This window comes from Genypterus blacodes, unplaced genomic scaffold, assembly GCF_046128005.1.
Source record: "Genypterus blacodes isolate CSIRO-AG114 ecotype Tasmania unplaced genomic scaffold, CSIRO-AGI_Gbla_v1 ptg000111l_1, whole genome shotgun sequence".
NCBI classification, from domain to species: domain Eukaryota; kingdom Metazoa; phylum Chordata; class Actinopteri; order Ophidiiformes; family Ophidiidae; genus Genypterus; species Genypterus blacodes.
In genome coordinates, this window is record NW_027466915.1 from 1,435,302 (window position 1) to 1,454,119 (window position 18,818).

The 18,818-nt window shown below is 41.2% G+C and overlaps 1 protein-coding gene across 2 annotated transcripts; it reads left to right on the plus strand.

The window, feature by feature from the left end:
• Nucleotides 1-992: 992 nt before the first annotated feature.
• dmpk (DM1 protein kinase) lies at nt 993-17,766 on the plus strand. 2 transcript variants are annotated; one of them, XM_076161345.1, is made up of 15 exons: nt 993-2,323; nt 8,942-9,033; nt 9,436-9,519; nt 9,730-9,825; nt 9,929-10,077; nt 10,231-10,324; nt 10,806-11,003; nt 12,100-12,348; nt 12,858-12,937; nt 13,026-13,122; nt 13,301-13,521; nt 14,725-14,822; nt 15,765-15,826; nt 16,054-16,167; nt 16,916-17,766. In XM_076161345.1, the coding sequence occupies exons 1-15, from the start codon at nt 2,158-2,160 to the stop codon at nt 17,015-17,017; spliced, it is 1,902 nt and encodes a 633-aa protein (XP_076017460.1). In that variant the 5' UTR covers nt 993-2,157; the 3' UTR covers nt 17,018-17,766. The 2 variants fall into 2 exon arrangements, with proteins under 2 accessions (XP_076017460.1, XP_076017461.1); XM_076161346.1 differs by having other exon boundaries at nt 16,093-16,167.
• Nucleotides 17,767-18,818: the final 1,052 nt, after the last annotated feature.

Genomic DNA, 18,818 nt, shown 5'->3' on the forward strand with positions numbered 1-18,818 from the left:
GCATAGATCCACTACACGGCACTGTGTGTAAAATCAACATGTGCCACATATGTTACACTATAAAAGATCAGGGGAAAGAAAAATATCTTCCATTTGAGAGTGTGAATGGATTTTTTTATAGTGTGCTCCACATACAGCTGATTATACATTCTAAAGAAAACAAATAGGACATTATAACAATAAAATAGTCCCTAAAATCAGCAACAATATGCTCAAACTGTAGCAATAAAGTATTAGATTAAAGTTGACGCATATCAGAGGACATTGTTAATGTTTTCTATCCAACTATGGCAGAGCTTTTCTGTCACAATTGAGATTGATTTTAATATATCATGTTATTCTTATTCTTCCATTATTTGCCCCAATGATTCTCCTGGCAAGTCTCAGCAGTTGGCAGGGGAAAGTGTGCGGAGTTGAATGCTTTAGTCTGGCCACCACTTTCACAGCAAACATTGTCTGGACCACACAAACTGTGGTTTGAGTCAGTATTCGTGCAGTACTGACGCATGTATTTATAGAATCGCTTACACGCATATGTAGCTCAATTAAGAATACATCATAGTTCTATTATTGCTTACTCGAAGTTGGTATGTAATGTACATTTAGTCACTCCATGCAATGATTAGAGAACCATGTCCCCTTTATAAGTCCTGATAGTTGTGTTTATTATATCATGATCACATGGGTAGTTTTTTCTATTTTTACTTGTGTATTTTAGATCTTCAAACTAGCACAGCCATGCTTATCAACACCCATGTCTGTATTTCTACCGTATGTGAAAGTGTTGCAGCTTTTTTAGATACACCTTCACACTCCACACCCAAGTAGAAAGTATGTGTGCAGAGTTGTTCAAACTGCGGTTTCGTTTAGAGATGAAAACTCTACGACGTCGCTCTGTGGCAGCTGTGGAATATTTATAAAGAGAGAAGAGGAAGGAGGAAGTTCAAAACAGAAAAGTTGGGGAGGAGAGGCAGACAGAGACAAACAGAGTGAGAGAGAGAGAGGGGGGAGAGAGGGAGGGAGTGCAGACAGTGAGGGACGGACGCAGGAGTACAGCCGAGGAGAAGAGAGGGACAGACAGAATAAATGGATGGACAGACACGCGGCGGGTGAGGACCTTTCATAACCACTGAGCTGCATGACAAAAGAGACTCCCTGCTGTATGCCTGAGTGAGTGATGGAGGAAGAGGGAAACACAGCGTGGGGAGGACTGTAAATGGTGAGAGGGATGAGACACTGGGGGTAATCATCAAACAGTTGACAAAATAAGAGATTAGTCCATTTCCTTCACTGATTCAGGTCAGTGGTTCCTCTTTTTGAGAAGGACCAGGTATTGCTAAATAATGAACAAGTGACTGTTTTGAAGAATGTATATGCGGCATGAGTTGTAGTAGAAAGTTTGGAGCACTTTGAATCAAGCGAGTGGGACGAGAGAGAGAGAGAGAGAGAGAGAGAGAGAGAGAGAGAGAGAGAGAGAGAGAGAGAGAGAGAGAGAGTGTGTGTGAGAGAGAGAGAGAGAGAGAGAAAGAGGGAGGCTGAAACACCAAAAAAGGTCTGGAGTCAGAGCAGGAGAAACTGCAGGCTTGACAGATGCTATACAGTCATGGAGAGAGAAGAATAAGGAGACAGAGAGAGAGAGGGACAGAAAGAGAGAGAGAGAGAGAAGGAAGAGACATACAGGGACAAACAGGAGTGAGATGATTTGAACATGTGAGTGACAGTGGAAGGGAAACAAAGAGAAAATGAACAAAGGGGAACATGGAGTGTTTAAAGAGGATGTCTTCATAGAGAACACACACACTCACACACTGTACAGTAATTGAGCAGACAAGGTAGAAAGAAAAGACAAGGCAGGTGGGGACAGGGGGGTGGGGAGTGTGTGGCCATCCAGAGAGTGTGTGTGTGTGTGTGTGTGTGTGTGTGTGTGTGTGTGTGTGTGTGTGTGTGTGTGTGTGTGTGTGTGTGTGTGTGTCGTCAGGGTGGAGGGTGCAGAGGACAGGGAGGGAGGGCTGTTACTGTAACTGTGACAGAGTGTGAGAGACCACCCAGAGCAACTGTACAGCCAAAAGCAGAAGAAGATCCAACTTCCTCACCATGGACATGGGGGTTTCACTGGATCACTAGAGCCAAACAGAGGCCACTCACACACCAGGTGTCATGTCGACAGGCCCCGGTCTCTGTGAACCGGGCCTGCCTAAGGGCCCCAAGGCTGCAGGACCGGTCGGACTCCAGACCCTGTTGGACCTGCTGGTGGGAGTCTACCAGGAGTTCTGCTCCTCACCGTTTGCCAGGGAGAAGTATGTGTCTGGGTTCCTGCAGTGGGGTGAGTGTTTTCCTTTCAATTCTAAGTGTGTTTTTGTGTTGACGTGCCAGCTAGTTGCTATGTGCCAGGTCTACATTAGCTCCATGTTCTGATTGGCTGAGCACAGTTGAAGCCCCTTGGAAGTACCTAACGAACAATCCAATCCCTACTAACTACTGTAAAGATGTTTTGCTTCACAACCATTTTGGTTTTGTTCATGAACACTTAACTAATGCATTACACCTGGACACACCACACGTACCACCACCTATGACAGAGAAGCAGAGAATACTATTCAAGAGCTCCATTCCAACTTCCAACTTCTCTTAATTATTAATCACATTGTCTTGCATTAACCAAGAAACACTACTCGCGCCAAAATGTGTGATTTTGCAAACTACGGCTAGAGTCTTTGATATAAAATCCAAGTGTATCCATGTGTTGCCTCCGCAGCGTGAATTTTATGGTGATTTTGGACAAACATTGGGTCAAGTTTGAGTTTTAAGCTGTTTCAACTCATCAGCTGACATTTACAGCAGACAGTGTAAAAGTAGTTCTCAGCACAGTTGTGACTCTTGATGTGTCACAGCCATCTTCATTTAAATAGGCAAACCACAGCTTGCTAAACAAAGCAAAGATTTGTTTAAAATGTTGTCAGTGGAACAATTAAATATGGTTACTCGGATCTATTGTTATTGTTGACTGATTCTTTCTTAGAGAGTTCACATGATACTAATATATTGCCTATTTATGGTCTGTGAAACTTTAAGCTTTAAGATCCACTGCACGTTTAGCTGTTGACATTTCTGCCTGGAGTTTTACAAGCACTTCTTTGTACAATACTTTGTAAAGAGAACTGAACTGACATTGTTGTGAATCGATCTGTTTCATACAAATACAACATTTAAAACATGGAGAATACAGTCTGAAAGAGTTGCCATGTTCCCGTAAGAGGATAGAAACGATCTGGGTGTTCAGGAAGACTGATGAATGTTTGGGGCTGAATTCATCACAAAACTGATGTGAAGTGCAAGAACATTTGTATTTCCGATGGAACATGATGTGCAAAATTGGCATTGTGTGTTTGCTTTGGCTTGCGGTTTTGGGTCTGGGTTAAGATGGAAGTGAAATTTGAGGAAATTGTGAATTAAAGGCATGTGACTGTCCAAGCACAGAGAATTGAGACAAAAAGGAACTGGTGTGAGTTTAATTCTCTAACCTCAGTCATAATCAAAGTTTCTATTACTTTGAGATTTACATTTCTTACAAATTATACGAGCAAGCGTCTAGAATCCACACAGGAACGTAATAGAAATCACCAAGAGACACCGTTTCAACTCTGAATATTCCAATCACACAACTCAAAACACACTCATGAAACCACATCAACACATTTTTATCACCCAATCTTTATTATTATGAACCCAAATCCACCTGCCAACATCCCAGTAACCACCCAGAGGACCATGACAACCATAGGAACAATCTATTCATCTAATTGAGGCAGTGGCTCAGTGGGTAGTGCTTCCGCTTGGGAACCGGAGGGTCGCCGGTTTGAGCCCCTGCCGAGGTGCCCCTGAGCAAGGCACCGAACCCTAAATTGCTCCCCCCTCTGCGAAGGGTGGTAATGTAAGTCGCTTTGGATAAAAGAGTCTGTCAAATGATCGTAATGTAATGTAATTCATCTATTTTAATGATCTGCCTGAGGTTTCAAAAGTGCTACTACCTGTCCTTAAATATAAATATGCAGACTGGTTCATGGTGACTCATGATTAAATGTCAAAAAATCTAAGTTGATGCTATTTTAAGGGTCACAAATGTGTTGAGGACTCCTTGTTACAATTGTATATTGATATAAATAGAATTGATAAAGTCAGTTTGACGTCATTTCTAGGAGTATTCATAGATGATAGCTTATCCTGGAAGAGGCACATTGTCACTTTGTCTATCCGTCCTCTCTTACAGTCTTATATTACAGTTTACTTTATCCACATTTGATTTATTGTAATACTGTATTCTATCATCAAGCACATATACTACACATCTTAGTGGACTACTTAGTGCAGAAGAAATTTGTCAGATCAGCTACTTAACCAGTCTGGAACCGTCAGCCCCCTTTTTCTTCAATAACATTGTGTTGAAATCTCAGATGCCTTAAGTTTTTACTGATGTCTTTTGTAGCAACGCAGAAGTCTACAGCTTCATCTTTCATTTTACTGTAATGACGTGGTCCGCTCTTCATTTCGATACCGAGGTGCATCATTATGAATTTATATCTGGAGGTGGTACATCAGTCTAATCTATGGTACATGAAGGACAATTTGATTGTAATGTTATGTTATGGACTGAATTGAAATTGAAGATGATTATTGTTGGGGAGGAGTCTCAATGCTTTTTGCTTCTCCTTCCTGAACAGAATTGTGTTGTGTTGGCTATTTTCCTGATTTATATATTATTTATTACATGTAGTGCGAATGCAATGAAATTTGCAAGCACTCCAAAAACAGTAGCTTCAGCAGTAACTGAAGCAATCATTTTGAAGCTATAAAGAACCGCTGAAGAGAGCGGTCATTCTGCTACTATATTTTGTTACAGAACAAGCAACTGTACAGCTTTTTATGAATGAATGGAGTACAAAATAGCACCCGTATTTATTTGATAGAAACATTATACCCAATAGGCTGAAATGAAATGAAAACTGGAACAACAAGGTTCATGGAGGACAAACTGCAAGCAAAGTCATACTTCTATCTTTCCTACCACGGAGAAATTTAAATCTCTTTGAAAGAAACGTTGTTCACCTAAACAGCGCTTTATTACTTAATTTATTATTAGTGTTGAATGTAGAGTGATGTCATCCAGAATGAACAATCATGTTGCAAACACAGTACTTTTATATCTGACAACTTTTGTAGCGATCTTGTAGCTTTACTCTATCAGCGAACATGAATGAAATGAAGTAACATGGCTGTAATAAAGATGAGTAAGACACAGGATATAAAATACGTAACTATGTACTGCAATCATTAAAATGTGCTGTATGTAGGTTTGTTCATTTACAGTAATTGTTTTTAAATTTGAGACTATGGCAACTAAATGTATTTAAATAAATGGATTTGCTTTTAGCCTAAAATAATGACCAATCCTTTGCATTGATGTGGAGCTGTATAAACGGAGAGGCTGACCAACAGACCTGCGCAACATTTCTCAAGGATTAATGCGCCATAGATCCACCACAGCTCTAAATGAGGTCTCATAGTCTTGGGTAGAGGATGATGGGCAGGTCTTCCTCTGTGACGTCAGCCACACCGCCTAGAATACATTAGAGAACAAGGTCATGTAAGCCAACACCCCCCCTGCTTGACCCCCACCCTGCCTTACCAACTGGTGTCATCGCACAAAGACCCCCATGACTCGCCTACATCCATTTGTGCAGGACATACAAGCATAAGCAGCAGATGTAGGCACAAATGGAAAAAACATCTATTAAAAGTACTTCAAAATGAGTCACCCCTACCTCCATACTTCACATTTCAATCAATTCCTGGCAACTACACACAAACATAAACACAATAATCGTAAATGGAGCCCATTGTAGCTAACTGGCTATCTGCCATCACGTTGTGTGTACCACTGCTGCCATGTCATCAACCACACAACTTTCACTCCTTCCCTCCTTCCCTCCACACCCCTCTCTCTCTATCTGTCATTGGCAATATCAGCCAATGCATGTGACCGTGACTGTGTGTCCAGTAGCGGGGGGGGGGGGGGGGTATCATGTGTCCGCACTGACGAGATTTTCCAGATTTAAGCAGAGCATGTGTCCAGGAGCAAGAATTCAAAGTGAAAGCTGGCTGGGTGAGCAGTGATGAAGCAGTTTTCTGCATGTGATTAGAGAAAGGAGGGACTGCTGATATATAACATATACAGTATATCCATTGTTACTTGAGTACATAGGGCTGATTAAAGCTTCTCACATTTTAATCCAGTTCAGTATTAAGGATGAGAGAAAGGATGAAATCACCTAAATTGTCGACTTTAAGGAAAGGAGCATGTCATGGGTGACGTTGCACCGAAAGTCAAGAAATCGAATCATCTTAACATCTAAGCAGCATTGCAGTACCTCTTCCTTCTTTCCTTTCACCAGCTTTTACCACTCTTCAGTTTATATCCACCTTCCCCTCTTGCTTAAGCCCTCAGCCTACCCTTCCTCTCTCTGTCTGGACTGCTTATGGTCTGGTTACTCCCTACATGGCTTTGCTAACAGGACAGGTCATGGAAGCCAGAGTCAACATTCACAGGAACTGGCAATCCCACTATCACTGTTTTCCTTCATTGCCATGTTCTGGCCTCAAAAATATCATTAATATGAAGTGCAAATAGAACTGAGCATGTGTGTGTCGCCATTGGTCAGACTCTGATGTGGAAATTGGAGGAAGTGCATGCTCGATAAATGTACTTTTTACATAGAAATAGGCTTGCCTGGATTAATATACCCAAAGGGAAAATGCAGAGAGTTGCGTGATTTCAACTAATTCATATGCTGCTACTGCTATGAACCTGGGTGGAACTTTTTCAGGCTTATGGCAATGTTAGATTGAGCCTATGACTGTGGCATCATTCAACGGAAACATAAGAGGGTCACCAATCTAGCAGTCTAGCTCAAATAATAAAAAACAATCTAACCTAAATGGAAAGGTATCTTTGCAAAAGCTGAAAATGCTCACAAACAGAACATTTTTGAATTGATTTTGTTGGGGCGGTAAATCTGCAACTCTGACCTGCAGGGAGTTTTGTATTTTTCTGTGCATCAAACACATTAGTTGGCCAGAAATGGGAAAAGAGTTTATGAATGGTGTTGATTCACCAGCATGTGTTTGCTGTGCAGTCATGAGATATTATCACAAGACACTTCCGTTCATCAGCCTGTTATGACCCGTTTAGAAATGTTTCCTCCCCTAACTGAATAACAGACAATTAACATGTGGATGGGATGTCACGCACACGGAAATTGGTTTAAAAGATATACCCAAAATGTTTTTTTACACTTTTTTACTTTTACTGATGCATCAAAGTGATAAAAATAAATGCACCTGTTTGATTCTTCATGGTGTTGAAGCTCATGAGGACAGGAGGCTGGCAGGGGGTAACGCTGCCAGGGCACTAATGCTGATAATCCCGAATAAACACAAGCCGACACAGGCACAGGATAGTCCCGACCCACACAGATAACATATACAGTGCAGTATATACACACACAAATGCACATAGTGTTCCACAGACCTTTTTTTTAAGGGGTGGGGTGGGGTGGTGACAGCTGTAGGAAGCACAGGCAACAGGATGGGCAGCAATGTCCTCTTTCCTGCACAGAAACAAAGCGTTTCAACTCTGAATGGTCATATGCCGCTGACTGGCAAACTCAACTGGTATTTCTAATTGAACCTGACTCATGAAGATGGTTCATTAGAGACACTGAAGACATCACAGATCCCTGGAGGCAGCTGCTCTAGTGAATGTGATGCAGATGTCACACTTGAGCTTTAATTCCATCCTTCATCGTTTGCAAACCAGTTTTATTTGACTAAGCATCATGGGGTGAAGCAAAAATCTGAGGATTCAAACTGGACCCAAGAGAATCTGACTAATATATGTGTTTTTGTGAGGTTGGTTGAAAATGTATGGACTTTATGTGTTAATTATCTTTATTGACTTAAATTGATGTTTTCCCAACTAGATTTTAGTGTTTTGTCTATTTTCTATTTTTAGTGTTTAGTCTGTCAAAGTCTGCATGTGAGACTGAGTAGTTTTCAGACAGAGATGTGGGATATGACCTCAGTCTTTTTGGGCGGGTCACAGTTTGTCTTTGTGTTGTGTTGTGTGCTTCTTTTGGGACAATCACAGGACTGTCTTGTTGCTTGAAGAAGACTTTGTGGTCCAGGAGACAAAGCGTGGGCTTTGGGGTTTGTGTCTGGAAGTTGCCCTCTCTCCCAATCTAAAAATAGTTTACAGTGTGTGTCTGTCTCACTCACATTCTTGTCGGTGTGAGAGGAGGCGAGGAATGAAAATAAAAATAAAGGACTGGAAAACTTGCCTCAATTCATAAATGATAGCTTCTATTTTTAGATGCACAAAGCAGCTCCAGTTGAGACAGTTGTTCTGTTTAAGAGGAACTCCTCTTAACAAAAAGGATCTTCTGTTCAGCTGCAAGCATACACACACACACACACACACACACACACACACACACACACACACACACAGATGACCATATATGCTCTCAGCTTGAGTTACTGGAAACCTGTAATGTTATTTGACAGCTAAAATAAAATGGAGGAACCATATTTGAAAAAGGAAGTACAGGTACATTTTACTTTGGAACTTAGAATATCTGTTTAGTTATGTATTAATTAGTACTAGGATGAGCATATTGAATATACAGTACATACCTTTTAGCACCACTAACAGCTATCATGGTTATGAACACTGAATACTAAAAGCAACTATAGAAATTGAAAGTCGTCTTCAATAAGAAGCAATTGTTCCATATCTACCATAGCCCAAATTTGGAAATAGAGCGAGAGTACAGCGCCCTCTGTGGACAGAATTGTCTCAATCGTTTGTTTTTTTGCTCTCCTCCAGCTGAGCCACTGGTGAGGCAAGTGATGAAGACCCGCATCAACAGAGACGACTTCCACATCCTGAAGGTGATTGGTCGAGGCACATTCAGTGAGGTGAGAGGAACGTCTGGGTTAACTCACTCAACATCTGTCAGTGATATTTTATTTATGTATTAATTTTTACAGAAGAGAAAAGTGTCATTTGGAAAAATAATTAATCAATGAATTGTCTGTAGCTTAGCACTTTATTTCTTTGACTGTTCAATGTTAAGTTTTCTGTGGGACATATTTTCTTGGATTTATTAATGACATCATTTGACATAATTCTTCCTCTTTTTCAACATTCTTTGCTTTCCTTACATAAATTCCTTTATATACATTATATGTGTATATGTGTATATGTCTTTACATTAAAGGTTTTGGGTGTGACATCACCGTGCTGGCATGCATGCTCATGATGTGTGAAATGATTTTTGTTCACATTGTGTGTGTGTGTGTTGTGTGTGGTATTTGCAGGTGGCTGTTGCGAGGATGCAAAGCACACAACAGGTGTACGCCCTGAAGATCATGAACAAGTGGGACATGCTGAGGCGAGGAGAGGTAAACACACACACTCCAATATATAACTCAACTTACTATGACATTCACTTGGTGAAGCGTGTGGCTGAGTTGTGAATATGAGATGAGGAGGAAGAAACGTGATGTTGAAGCACATATTTACGTTTACTTTAACATGGTTAGTATTTATCCTGGCATCTGTGTTTCTACACGTAGCGCTTCTGCATTTCTCATGACGTTTGTGTTGTACAGACAGCATGTTACCAGGAGGAAAGGGAAGTTTTGCTGAAGGGTGACAGACGATGGATCACTGAGCTGCACTACGCCTTCCAGGATGACAACTATCTGGTATATATGAACACAAAGTATCAATAAAGTTAGATGAAAAATGTCCAGTAGGTTGACAGCACATACTACATAATCCTCACCCATCCATCCTCCTCTCCTCCAGTACCTGGTGATGGACTACTATGTTGGGGGTGACCTGCTGACACTGCTTAGTAAATTTGGTGATCGGATCCCTGAGGACATGGCTCAGTTCTACCTGGCTGAGATGGTCATGGCCATTGATTCTGTCCACAGACTGGGTTATGTGCACAGGTTAACATTTCTCTTCTTCAACCGTGCTCATTTGTAAATATTCAACGGTTGTGTTCCTTTTACTCAGTAGCCACTTACCATTCTTAAAGAATCTATAATGGATAAATGCACTTATGAACTGACATATGAACTCATGTATCTTCTCTTCCACAGAGACATCAAACCTGACAACATCCTGCTGACCGCTGACGGACATATCAGACTGGGGGACTTTGGCTCCTGTCTGAGGCTCCTGGAGGATGGCATGGTGAGAGCTGCCACCTTTCATGAAAATTGAAATTTAAGCCAAGAGAGACCTTTTTTTTAATTCAAGGCCCAGTCTTTATCTGAACCACCAAACAAGTTCTCAAAAGATTTTTAATAACTCTTTTCATATTCAGCACAGATGTTTCATGGACTTCACACCCAGAACTGGGAGAGAATGTAATCATCACAGTCCATCGCTGAGTTATATACATTTTGTTCCGTGTAACACACAGCTGAGCCTATTTAGGTCGTGGTATCCTACAAACAATTATGAATTTGTGTTGTAACCTCTATGTATTAGTAGATATACGAGAAAATACTTAACCAAATCATACTGTTGGTGTGGGCAATCAGCTATTCAGAAATCCTGATCAATCAATCAAGAGCTGCCATATTGACCTGTCTGTCTGATGGGAACTTAATTCTCTGTAGGATTCTTTGAAAATCCATGAAAATCCATCAGCCTATTGATTTCCTCACAGGTTCATTCATCTCTAGCAGTGGGCACCCCTGACTACTTGTCTCCAGAGATACTAAAGGCTGTAGAGGGAGGCGGAGGCTACGGTACTGAATGTGACTGGTGGGCTCTCGGTATCTGTGCCCATGAGATGCTATGTGGGACCACACCCTTTTACGCAGAGTCCATCACTGCAACCTACGCCAAGATCATCAAATTTCAGGTCTGTACTCACTCTGACGGAGCGCCTGCAAACAACAGACTGAACAGACCGATTAAGCTGACAAATAGATTTTTATGATCTTGGGTTATTGGGTTCAAGTTACATACTGCATATATCCAGGGATGAGAGTAGGCTGGTACAGTTCCATATCCTGTATCGCTAAAAGATGCAGTGCCCATACACAATACTGGGAAGAGGGGACAGCACAGCAGAAACAAGGCGGGGGGAGGCATTACAGTGCCTTACAGTGATGTAAGGGAAATGTACATGCATGTAGCTGGAGGCACGAGTAGAACAATATGAATCAGTGAAGGTTGGACTTGTAGTAGCGAAGACTCCAAAAATCTACTCCTCTCGCTTACATCTCTTCCTCGTTAGTATAGTGGACAGTATCTCCACCTGTCACGCGGAAGACCGGGGTTTGATTCCCCGACGGGGAGAAGCTGCTTTTAGTAGTAGCAGTTAAGTCCATAGGGGACTCGCTTGGCAAACGGAGGACAGCCAGTTGTTCGAGTCCCCGAACAAGCTGCACCTTGAGCAGGTTTCAAGTTCAGTGCTGTTGTCTCCCTGTGGTGCCCCCTCCGGTTCATGTCTGTGTGTAAGATTTGCATAGTGTGAAAAACTGCATGTAGTGTGGTTGCATGTATTTGAAGCAGAATATCTCAAGGGTTGATATTGATAAAGCGTATTCTTCTTCTTCTTCTTCTTCTTCTTCTACAAAATGTGTGTGTGTACATTTATATTTCATTATTGAGCCATGTCAAATATTAAGAAGTAGTAGTGGTACAAACCATAATAGTCAAAGTAGCAGTAGTAGGAGCATTAAAAATAAAGTATGTATAAATGAGTAATAGTAGGTAAGCATAAATAAAGTATATCTTATCATATCTTATTATTAGCAGTAGTAGAAGACAAGTAGAAAGAGCACTAGAAGCGTTCATAGCACTCATACTCAGTACTAGTAGCAGTAATGACTAGTATTGAATGCACACAGTAAACTATTTTGACCTCAATGGTCTATAGAATATTTAAAAACAAAACAAATAAAGCTAATGACACAGATTAAATTAAATCTTTTTTGTCTCACAATCCACAGGATTACTTTGAGTTTCCTCCATCTGGCACTGAGATTTCAGAGAAGGCTCAGTCCTTCATCACTGGGCTCATCTGTGAGAGGGACGCTCGCCTGGGGAGGAAAGGCTTCAGTGATTTCAGGAGCCATCCTTTTTTCTGTGGACTAGACTGGGTCTCCCTGCACAAACTCCCTGCACCCTTTCTGCCTGAAGTCTCAAATGCAACGGACACGTCCAACTTTGACATTCTGGACGACTGCCTGAGTGATATGGTATTACCTTTAGACAGCAGATATGAAAAGCGTAGCTACAGTATATGCTGAAGCTGTGTGGGAAAGGAAAAGGCAATAATGTATTGATTCAAATGCTACAATTTGGTGCTTTGATAGTGTATATCAGTGTATATCTTTGCATATTGTTTTAATCATTCATGGCACTTTTCTTGGTTCTTTCCCCGCTCACGTTGGGGTTCTAGACTTCCGTGGTCAGCGCTGTCATCAGTGCTCACAATGATGAAATAGATAGAACAGAGTATTTGCAATTTCTCTTGAGGTGCTGAAGCATTAAGCAGTTCAACAGTGAGTTTGTGTTTAACAAATCCATTCACTACCTTACTGTTTATGCAGTAAAAGCCAGAAAATCCATATGTAGTATATTACAGGGCGGGGCACAGATACGCTTTAAGTTAATGAATGTTCTGCTCACAGTGTGACTGCATGGTAAATGTAAACAAACTAGGCCAGTCAAATGGAAATCTCTAACTCTATGTTGTGTCTTGCAGGAGACCATGTCTGATGTAATGGACAGAGCTCCAATTGGAGTACACTTGGCTTTTGTTGGATACTCTTACACAGCTACTTGGTTAGTTGCCATAAGTTCTAAATGTCTTTTGTGCATCAGATGTAGCGGAGTCATCACTGGCATAATTAAAATGGTCTTTATTTTGTAGCCAGACAGGTGCCATGGATCGCAGTCACGACATCATGATGCAGATTGACCACAGGGGGCTGAGGCAGTGTGAGAGCCTTTATTCCTCAGAGAAACTGGTAAGGAGCTGTTATTGGCTCCATTAAAAGTATCATCATCATCATACTAACCTTATACCACATTTGAGGAATATCTTATTGGCATTGCTTCTCAAGAAATAAAGGCCAATGATACAGATGCACACAGCTATGTACTGATGGATCCTGAATCATGTTTTTGCTGTAATTGGTTGTTCAGAGCGAACTGTGGCAGCTCAATCTGCCAGATGAACTGCCAGCACTCCTGGAGCTCCCTCTCACTCTGGAACAAGGTCCTACAGCCTCTACCCTGACCACCACCGAGGAGGAGGAGGAGGAGGAGGAGGAGGAGGAAGAGGAAGAGGAAGAGGAAGAGGAGGAGGAGGAGGAGGAGGAGGAGGAGACTGAGCAAATATCAGGACTTGATGAAGACTTGCAGAGGTATTAAAGGAAGTGATGTGTTTTGTAACGTAGTGATCTCTTCATTGCCTTATTCAGAGATATAGTGTATGCTGCATCACTACCATCACAAGCAATCTGATAATTAAGTGGTTTATGAGTTTATCCCTGCAGCCTAAAGGCTCAATATGCTTTAAACAAAGTAGTAGATGGCAAAAATGTCATGTCTTGCTCCACATGCAGTGCTCCATGCAAGAGATGTGAGATGAAACTACAAAAGCACATGCTGGTGAACAAGGTCTGTGCATGCTATAGTCTTTAAAGGCCCATGTGAACTATATAATATAGATATTTCTCACGGTAAAAAGACTTGCAAGGTGATTTTGTTGTCTTTTATACCTGTGATACCTGCACCCCGCTTAAATATCACATAGCTGGGTCAGTTCTGCCACCTCACCACTCATTACATAGCCATTACAGCCAGTGACAGGCATCAAAACTGGAAAAACAAGAGTTCTTAAGGACTATACAGCATGTGGTGTTTCAGGCTGTTTTCACCAGCCTGTTCTTTCACCAGAGCCACCTTGCCACTCCTGCCCTTCATTTCTTCCTGTGGTCTTGCAGAGAACCTGGTGTGTTGCTCTATTCTGCACCACTTCCTGGCATGGAGTGGCATAAATAGAAGTTGTGCAGTGTTGTAGCACAGATTCACCAGACTGTTTCGTTTGACATCTCTTGAAGTGAACCCTTATTTCCTCATTTTTAACTTCTTTGACAAACCGACACTTACTTGTATATAGTCTCCCTCATTGTGTTATCAATTTGAATTCATAAGATGCTCAATTATGATGCCTATTCAGATGGATGGGGACATAAGGAATCTAGGAAAAAGGTCAAAGGTCAAAGAGTAAATGAAGCAATTGCATCTTCATTTTGATTGTTGCATAAGTTGCTAGTGAATGAACATGTCCACCAAGGTTTGTAATAGTAGAAAAATTCATTCATACAGCAATTTTTGTAGAATTAGCCACGCCCTCTTGTAGGAAGTGCTTGTTAAGTAAGGAATGCAAATTTGCCAAGAGTGTGAGGATAAGAACTCGAAAGTCAAATCAAGCCACAGTTATAAAGTAATTTTGTAAATGGTATGTTGTCATAAATTGCAAGAGGAGGATTTTAGAGGAGGAAATTGCAAGAAAACTGTTTAAAACTGCACCATTTAAAACTCTTTCCTCTGTTATCCACCAGACGGTTAGAAGAAGCAGAGAGGAAATACTGCGAGCTGGAGAAAGAAATGGAGAAACTGAAGGGGGAGATTCAGGACTGTAAAGCCCCCAAGGAGACAGGCAAGGGACTCACAGCCCTGCTTCCTCACCGCAACACCACCATCATCATCATCACCACTGTCATCGTCAACGTCATCATAATCAACATTTTGATTGAATTGCTACATCCTGGGCTGTTCCAATCTTTGTTCACTTTTTAGTAAAGGCAATTATGCAAAGATGCATTTGTGTCAGATTGCAAAGGTTGAAACATGAAACAATGAAAGCATACAAGGCTGAGGCCATATACAGGTCGGATGCAGCTTCCCAGTTTACTTTTGTCAATACAGCACTTGTAAGGCTGTTTTTAGAATGCAAGGTATTTCTGTAACATTACCTAATCATGCAGATATCCACACAAACCCACGTACTACTTTATGGTCTTGAGTCTCTTAAGAACAACATAAACGTGAGGTGGAATGAGTTCCAGACAATATGAGCCACTCTGAATAAACACAGTACCGCAGAGCGCCAGCAGCATCTGCTTATATTGGAGAGCTCAGTCAGAACATGGTGATAAATACCCACTCTAAGAATAGCCTTGGTATGCAGGAACTTGGATAACCATTTCCATAAATCAATACATTGTCATGAGCCTTTTAAAGATGCAGAGATGAGGGTCTCCCTGTTGATGGATGGTTGGGCTCTGAATAATGACCACAAGTCCCATGAATGCAGAAGCATGTGAACAGTATGCATGTACTTCCTTTCATGTGTGATGGTGTCAGTGGCTTACTTCAATCACTGCTTTCTCCACCATTCTCTCTCCTTTCATACTCACTCTCTCACTCACTAATGCCATCATGCCTTCTACCACTGCAAATGTGTACTATTTTTGGTTCTGTCTTTTTCTTCTGGTATTACAAATATGGCTGGCCAGCAGTGCACCCGAAGGCCGAATGCCTGCAACAGCTCCGCCGCACGACATGGGCTCTGATGTTCCTCTTTCTCCTCCAATCACAGAGCTGAGTATCTGCCAGGCATCTCTTGCCTTGCCTGCTCACTGTGTGGACACACCTGGGGATGTAAGCTTATTTTAATGCACATATATATCATCTTTCTCTGGAAAACAACACGTGCGTGTAAGCAATGTGATTCTCTAATGCATTTACAGAGACTGTGTTATTATATAAGTAAAGTAACAAAGACCAGGCAGTTAAGGGGAAAGAGTTCATGTATACATCATGAAACTAGAGAGGCATCTTACTCAACAGACCCACGCTGAACTTCCTCTGTTTATGTTTCTGCGCAGCTGCTGTCTGTTCACTGGTGCAACTTAAATGTTTTACAGAGGGAGAGAGCGCCCCCAGCCTGCCATTACCCGCTGGTGATTCCTCTACACCGCCACCTGCTCCTGTTTCACAGGGTGAGGAGAAAACACAGAGTTGTTGCTGTGATTGTTGTCTTTTGTGTCACTGAGGCCATTTCCAACACATTTCCCATAGTTCCATAGTTCTACATTGCACATCACAGTGCATTTACTTCAGGAAATACATTTGTAGTCTATTATTTGGATTTATTAAAGGGCTTAAACAAACCTATTAGAACAGTAACTCAAGTGCAAAAATGCCACACTTACACTCTGTTTCCTGATGAGACATCTTGCTGTGTCCTTGAAATTGGATCTATCATGCTTTGTGTTATTTCCACTAATTTGTATAGTGTAATGCAGTTTGGACTATGTGTCAACACATGTAAAATTGTTTCTAGTGAGACAATGCAATAGATTCTAAACTTCCCCAGTTAGGTGTGTACTAATGCACACCCAACTGGGAACTGATATCAACATGGTGTCTCATATTCCAACAGTCCTCAGACACTCACACTGTCCTGTTTTGTGGAAGATGTCCATCAGTGGTCATTAAAAACCAGACAATCACTCATGTGTCCACATATAAATACCTACGTATCCACATTGACAATCTGCTTTTCTGTAAAAAAAAAAAAAAAACACATTGATAACCTGTGCAATAGGCCTCAGAAGGGAGTTCTGCAACATGTTGACTTCAATATAACAAATGTGAATGAACCAATCTACACAATAGCTGTAGATCTTGTAGCTTTCTCGAAATGTATCCTTCAGATAATGATGTCATCTCTTGTTTCATTTCTAGGTTCGCCTGCCACAGGTGAGGAATGAAGCGTACTTGCTGGTGTGTGCTGGAGGGAGAGAGATCCAAGCCTGGGAGAGACAATGTTATACTGAGCTCTCCTGAATGCACCTTAGGGTGGCACCTGATGACCTCTAAACCAGGACAAAAGACTGAGCCCCTGCTCTCCAGTCACTCTCAGCCCCCCTCCTGAGCCTCCCAGGCTTCCCAGCCAGAAGGACGACTGGGACTAAAACATTTATGATGGTGTGATTTCGAGAGAGAGAGAGAGAGAGAGAGAGAGAGAGAGAGAGAGAGAGAGAGAGAGAGAGAGAGAGAGAGATGGCTGGGAGCTGTGGAATGATTTGTTAAACTAATGTGCAATGAAGAAGGGGGGTAAATGATGAGGGACATCTTCTGGATTGCTACATCTGCTTCCCAGACTGAATGTTGCACTACAAACGCACTGAGTTCAGACAAAATGAACTACAGAGGAAAGACTCTACCTAATTTAATGTTTGACAGTAAATGTTGATATGGATTGGAGTGACATGGAGAGGAGCCTATAACAGATACATACTATCTTCAGCCAGTTCAGGCCATATCGATGCATTTAGTCATTACAGTGAATATGATTTATTGTATCCTTCATTTGCACCTTGGAGTGGATTGTACTCGTGTTGCACTACTATAGGCATGTTTTTGTTGTGCCTGTCTTAGTTTTACAAAGGTTAATATTACCTTGGGGGGGGGGGGGTATTTTGGTGATGGTTTTGGAATTTTATAATGGTTCAAGTCAAGTGACCTACGTTTATTTGTATAACCCAATATCACATTCACTGTCTGAAAGGGCTCTACAGGCCCATAACAACAAACAGTCAAAAGGCAGTAACCTTGAGAGAGGAAATCCAAAGAGAGATTGCCTTTACTCGAACAGCAAGATGTGCAATAGGAAGAAGAAGAGATGAAATAATACATGAATTAAAATAAATACAATACGTGACTCCTTATTCAAAAAGAGGACCTCAAGTTTAGATGTAGTCAATATAAAGCATCAAGTGAGTTTACTGGTACATGTGATGTTCTCCTTTCTTACGTTGTGAATAGTGTTATAGTTAATAACACTATTCTTAATGTAAGACAGAAATAAGTAAAATGAAATGAAAAACAGGAGATATTTAAATGTGAGATTGTCGTTCATTTTGTGGGGACTCCAATGTTTACTTCCCGTGGGTGTTAGGAACAATATTAAAACCAACTAACTCGAAACGGTTAAATTCCCTCAGAGGTCCCATGAGTGACTTTCGTGGGTTTTTTGTGATTTAGGCCGTTTTCAGTACCAAGAGGAATTAATTGTCACATTCCCTGGCACAGTGCCTTCTAATGTCACAAATCACTTAAATGCATTTTTCTAATTACATCACCCTATGACCAATAAAGTGAATTTGACATGATAAATTGGTAGAGTCCCTTTCAAACAGCTCATCTGCACAGTTCTGGTTTTGTATTGATTTTGGTGGCACATTCTGGAAATGTAATGAAAAGTAAAGGAAACAAATGTTCTGATCTTAAGGGGACAATGCCGATGCACTTGCTGTTGCTGTATGCTGTATGACAATCCTCTTGCTTTGTATTTACTCAACAGGTCTCAGCTTCACACTTGAAGCAAAGAGGATAAAGTTCATTGAAAATTTGCTTAGATATGCTTTTAATGCATACATATTATGAATGAAAGACTGAATGGAAGGAAATAAAGAAATTAGGAATGGCTCATGGAATATACGGTTATTACTATAACGTGCTAAATAAATGAGTCTTAAGTTGGGACTCCCTGCTCTTACTGATTAAAATACAAAGAGTGTGTTAGCCCTGTTATAGGGTGCTGACTTGTCCAGGGTGTTTCATGCATCTCCCCCTTACTCCCAAT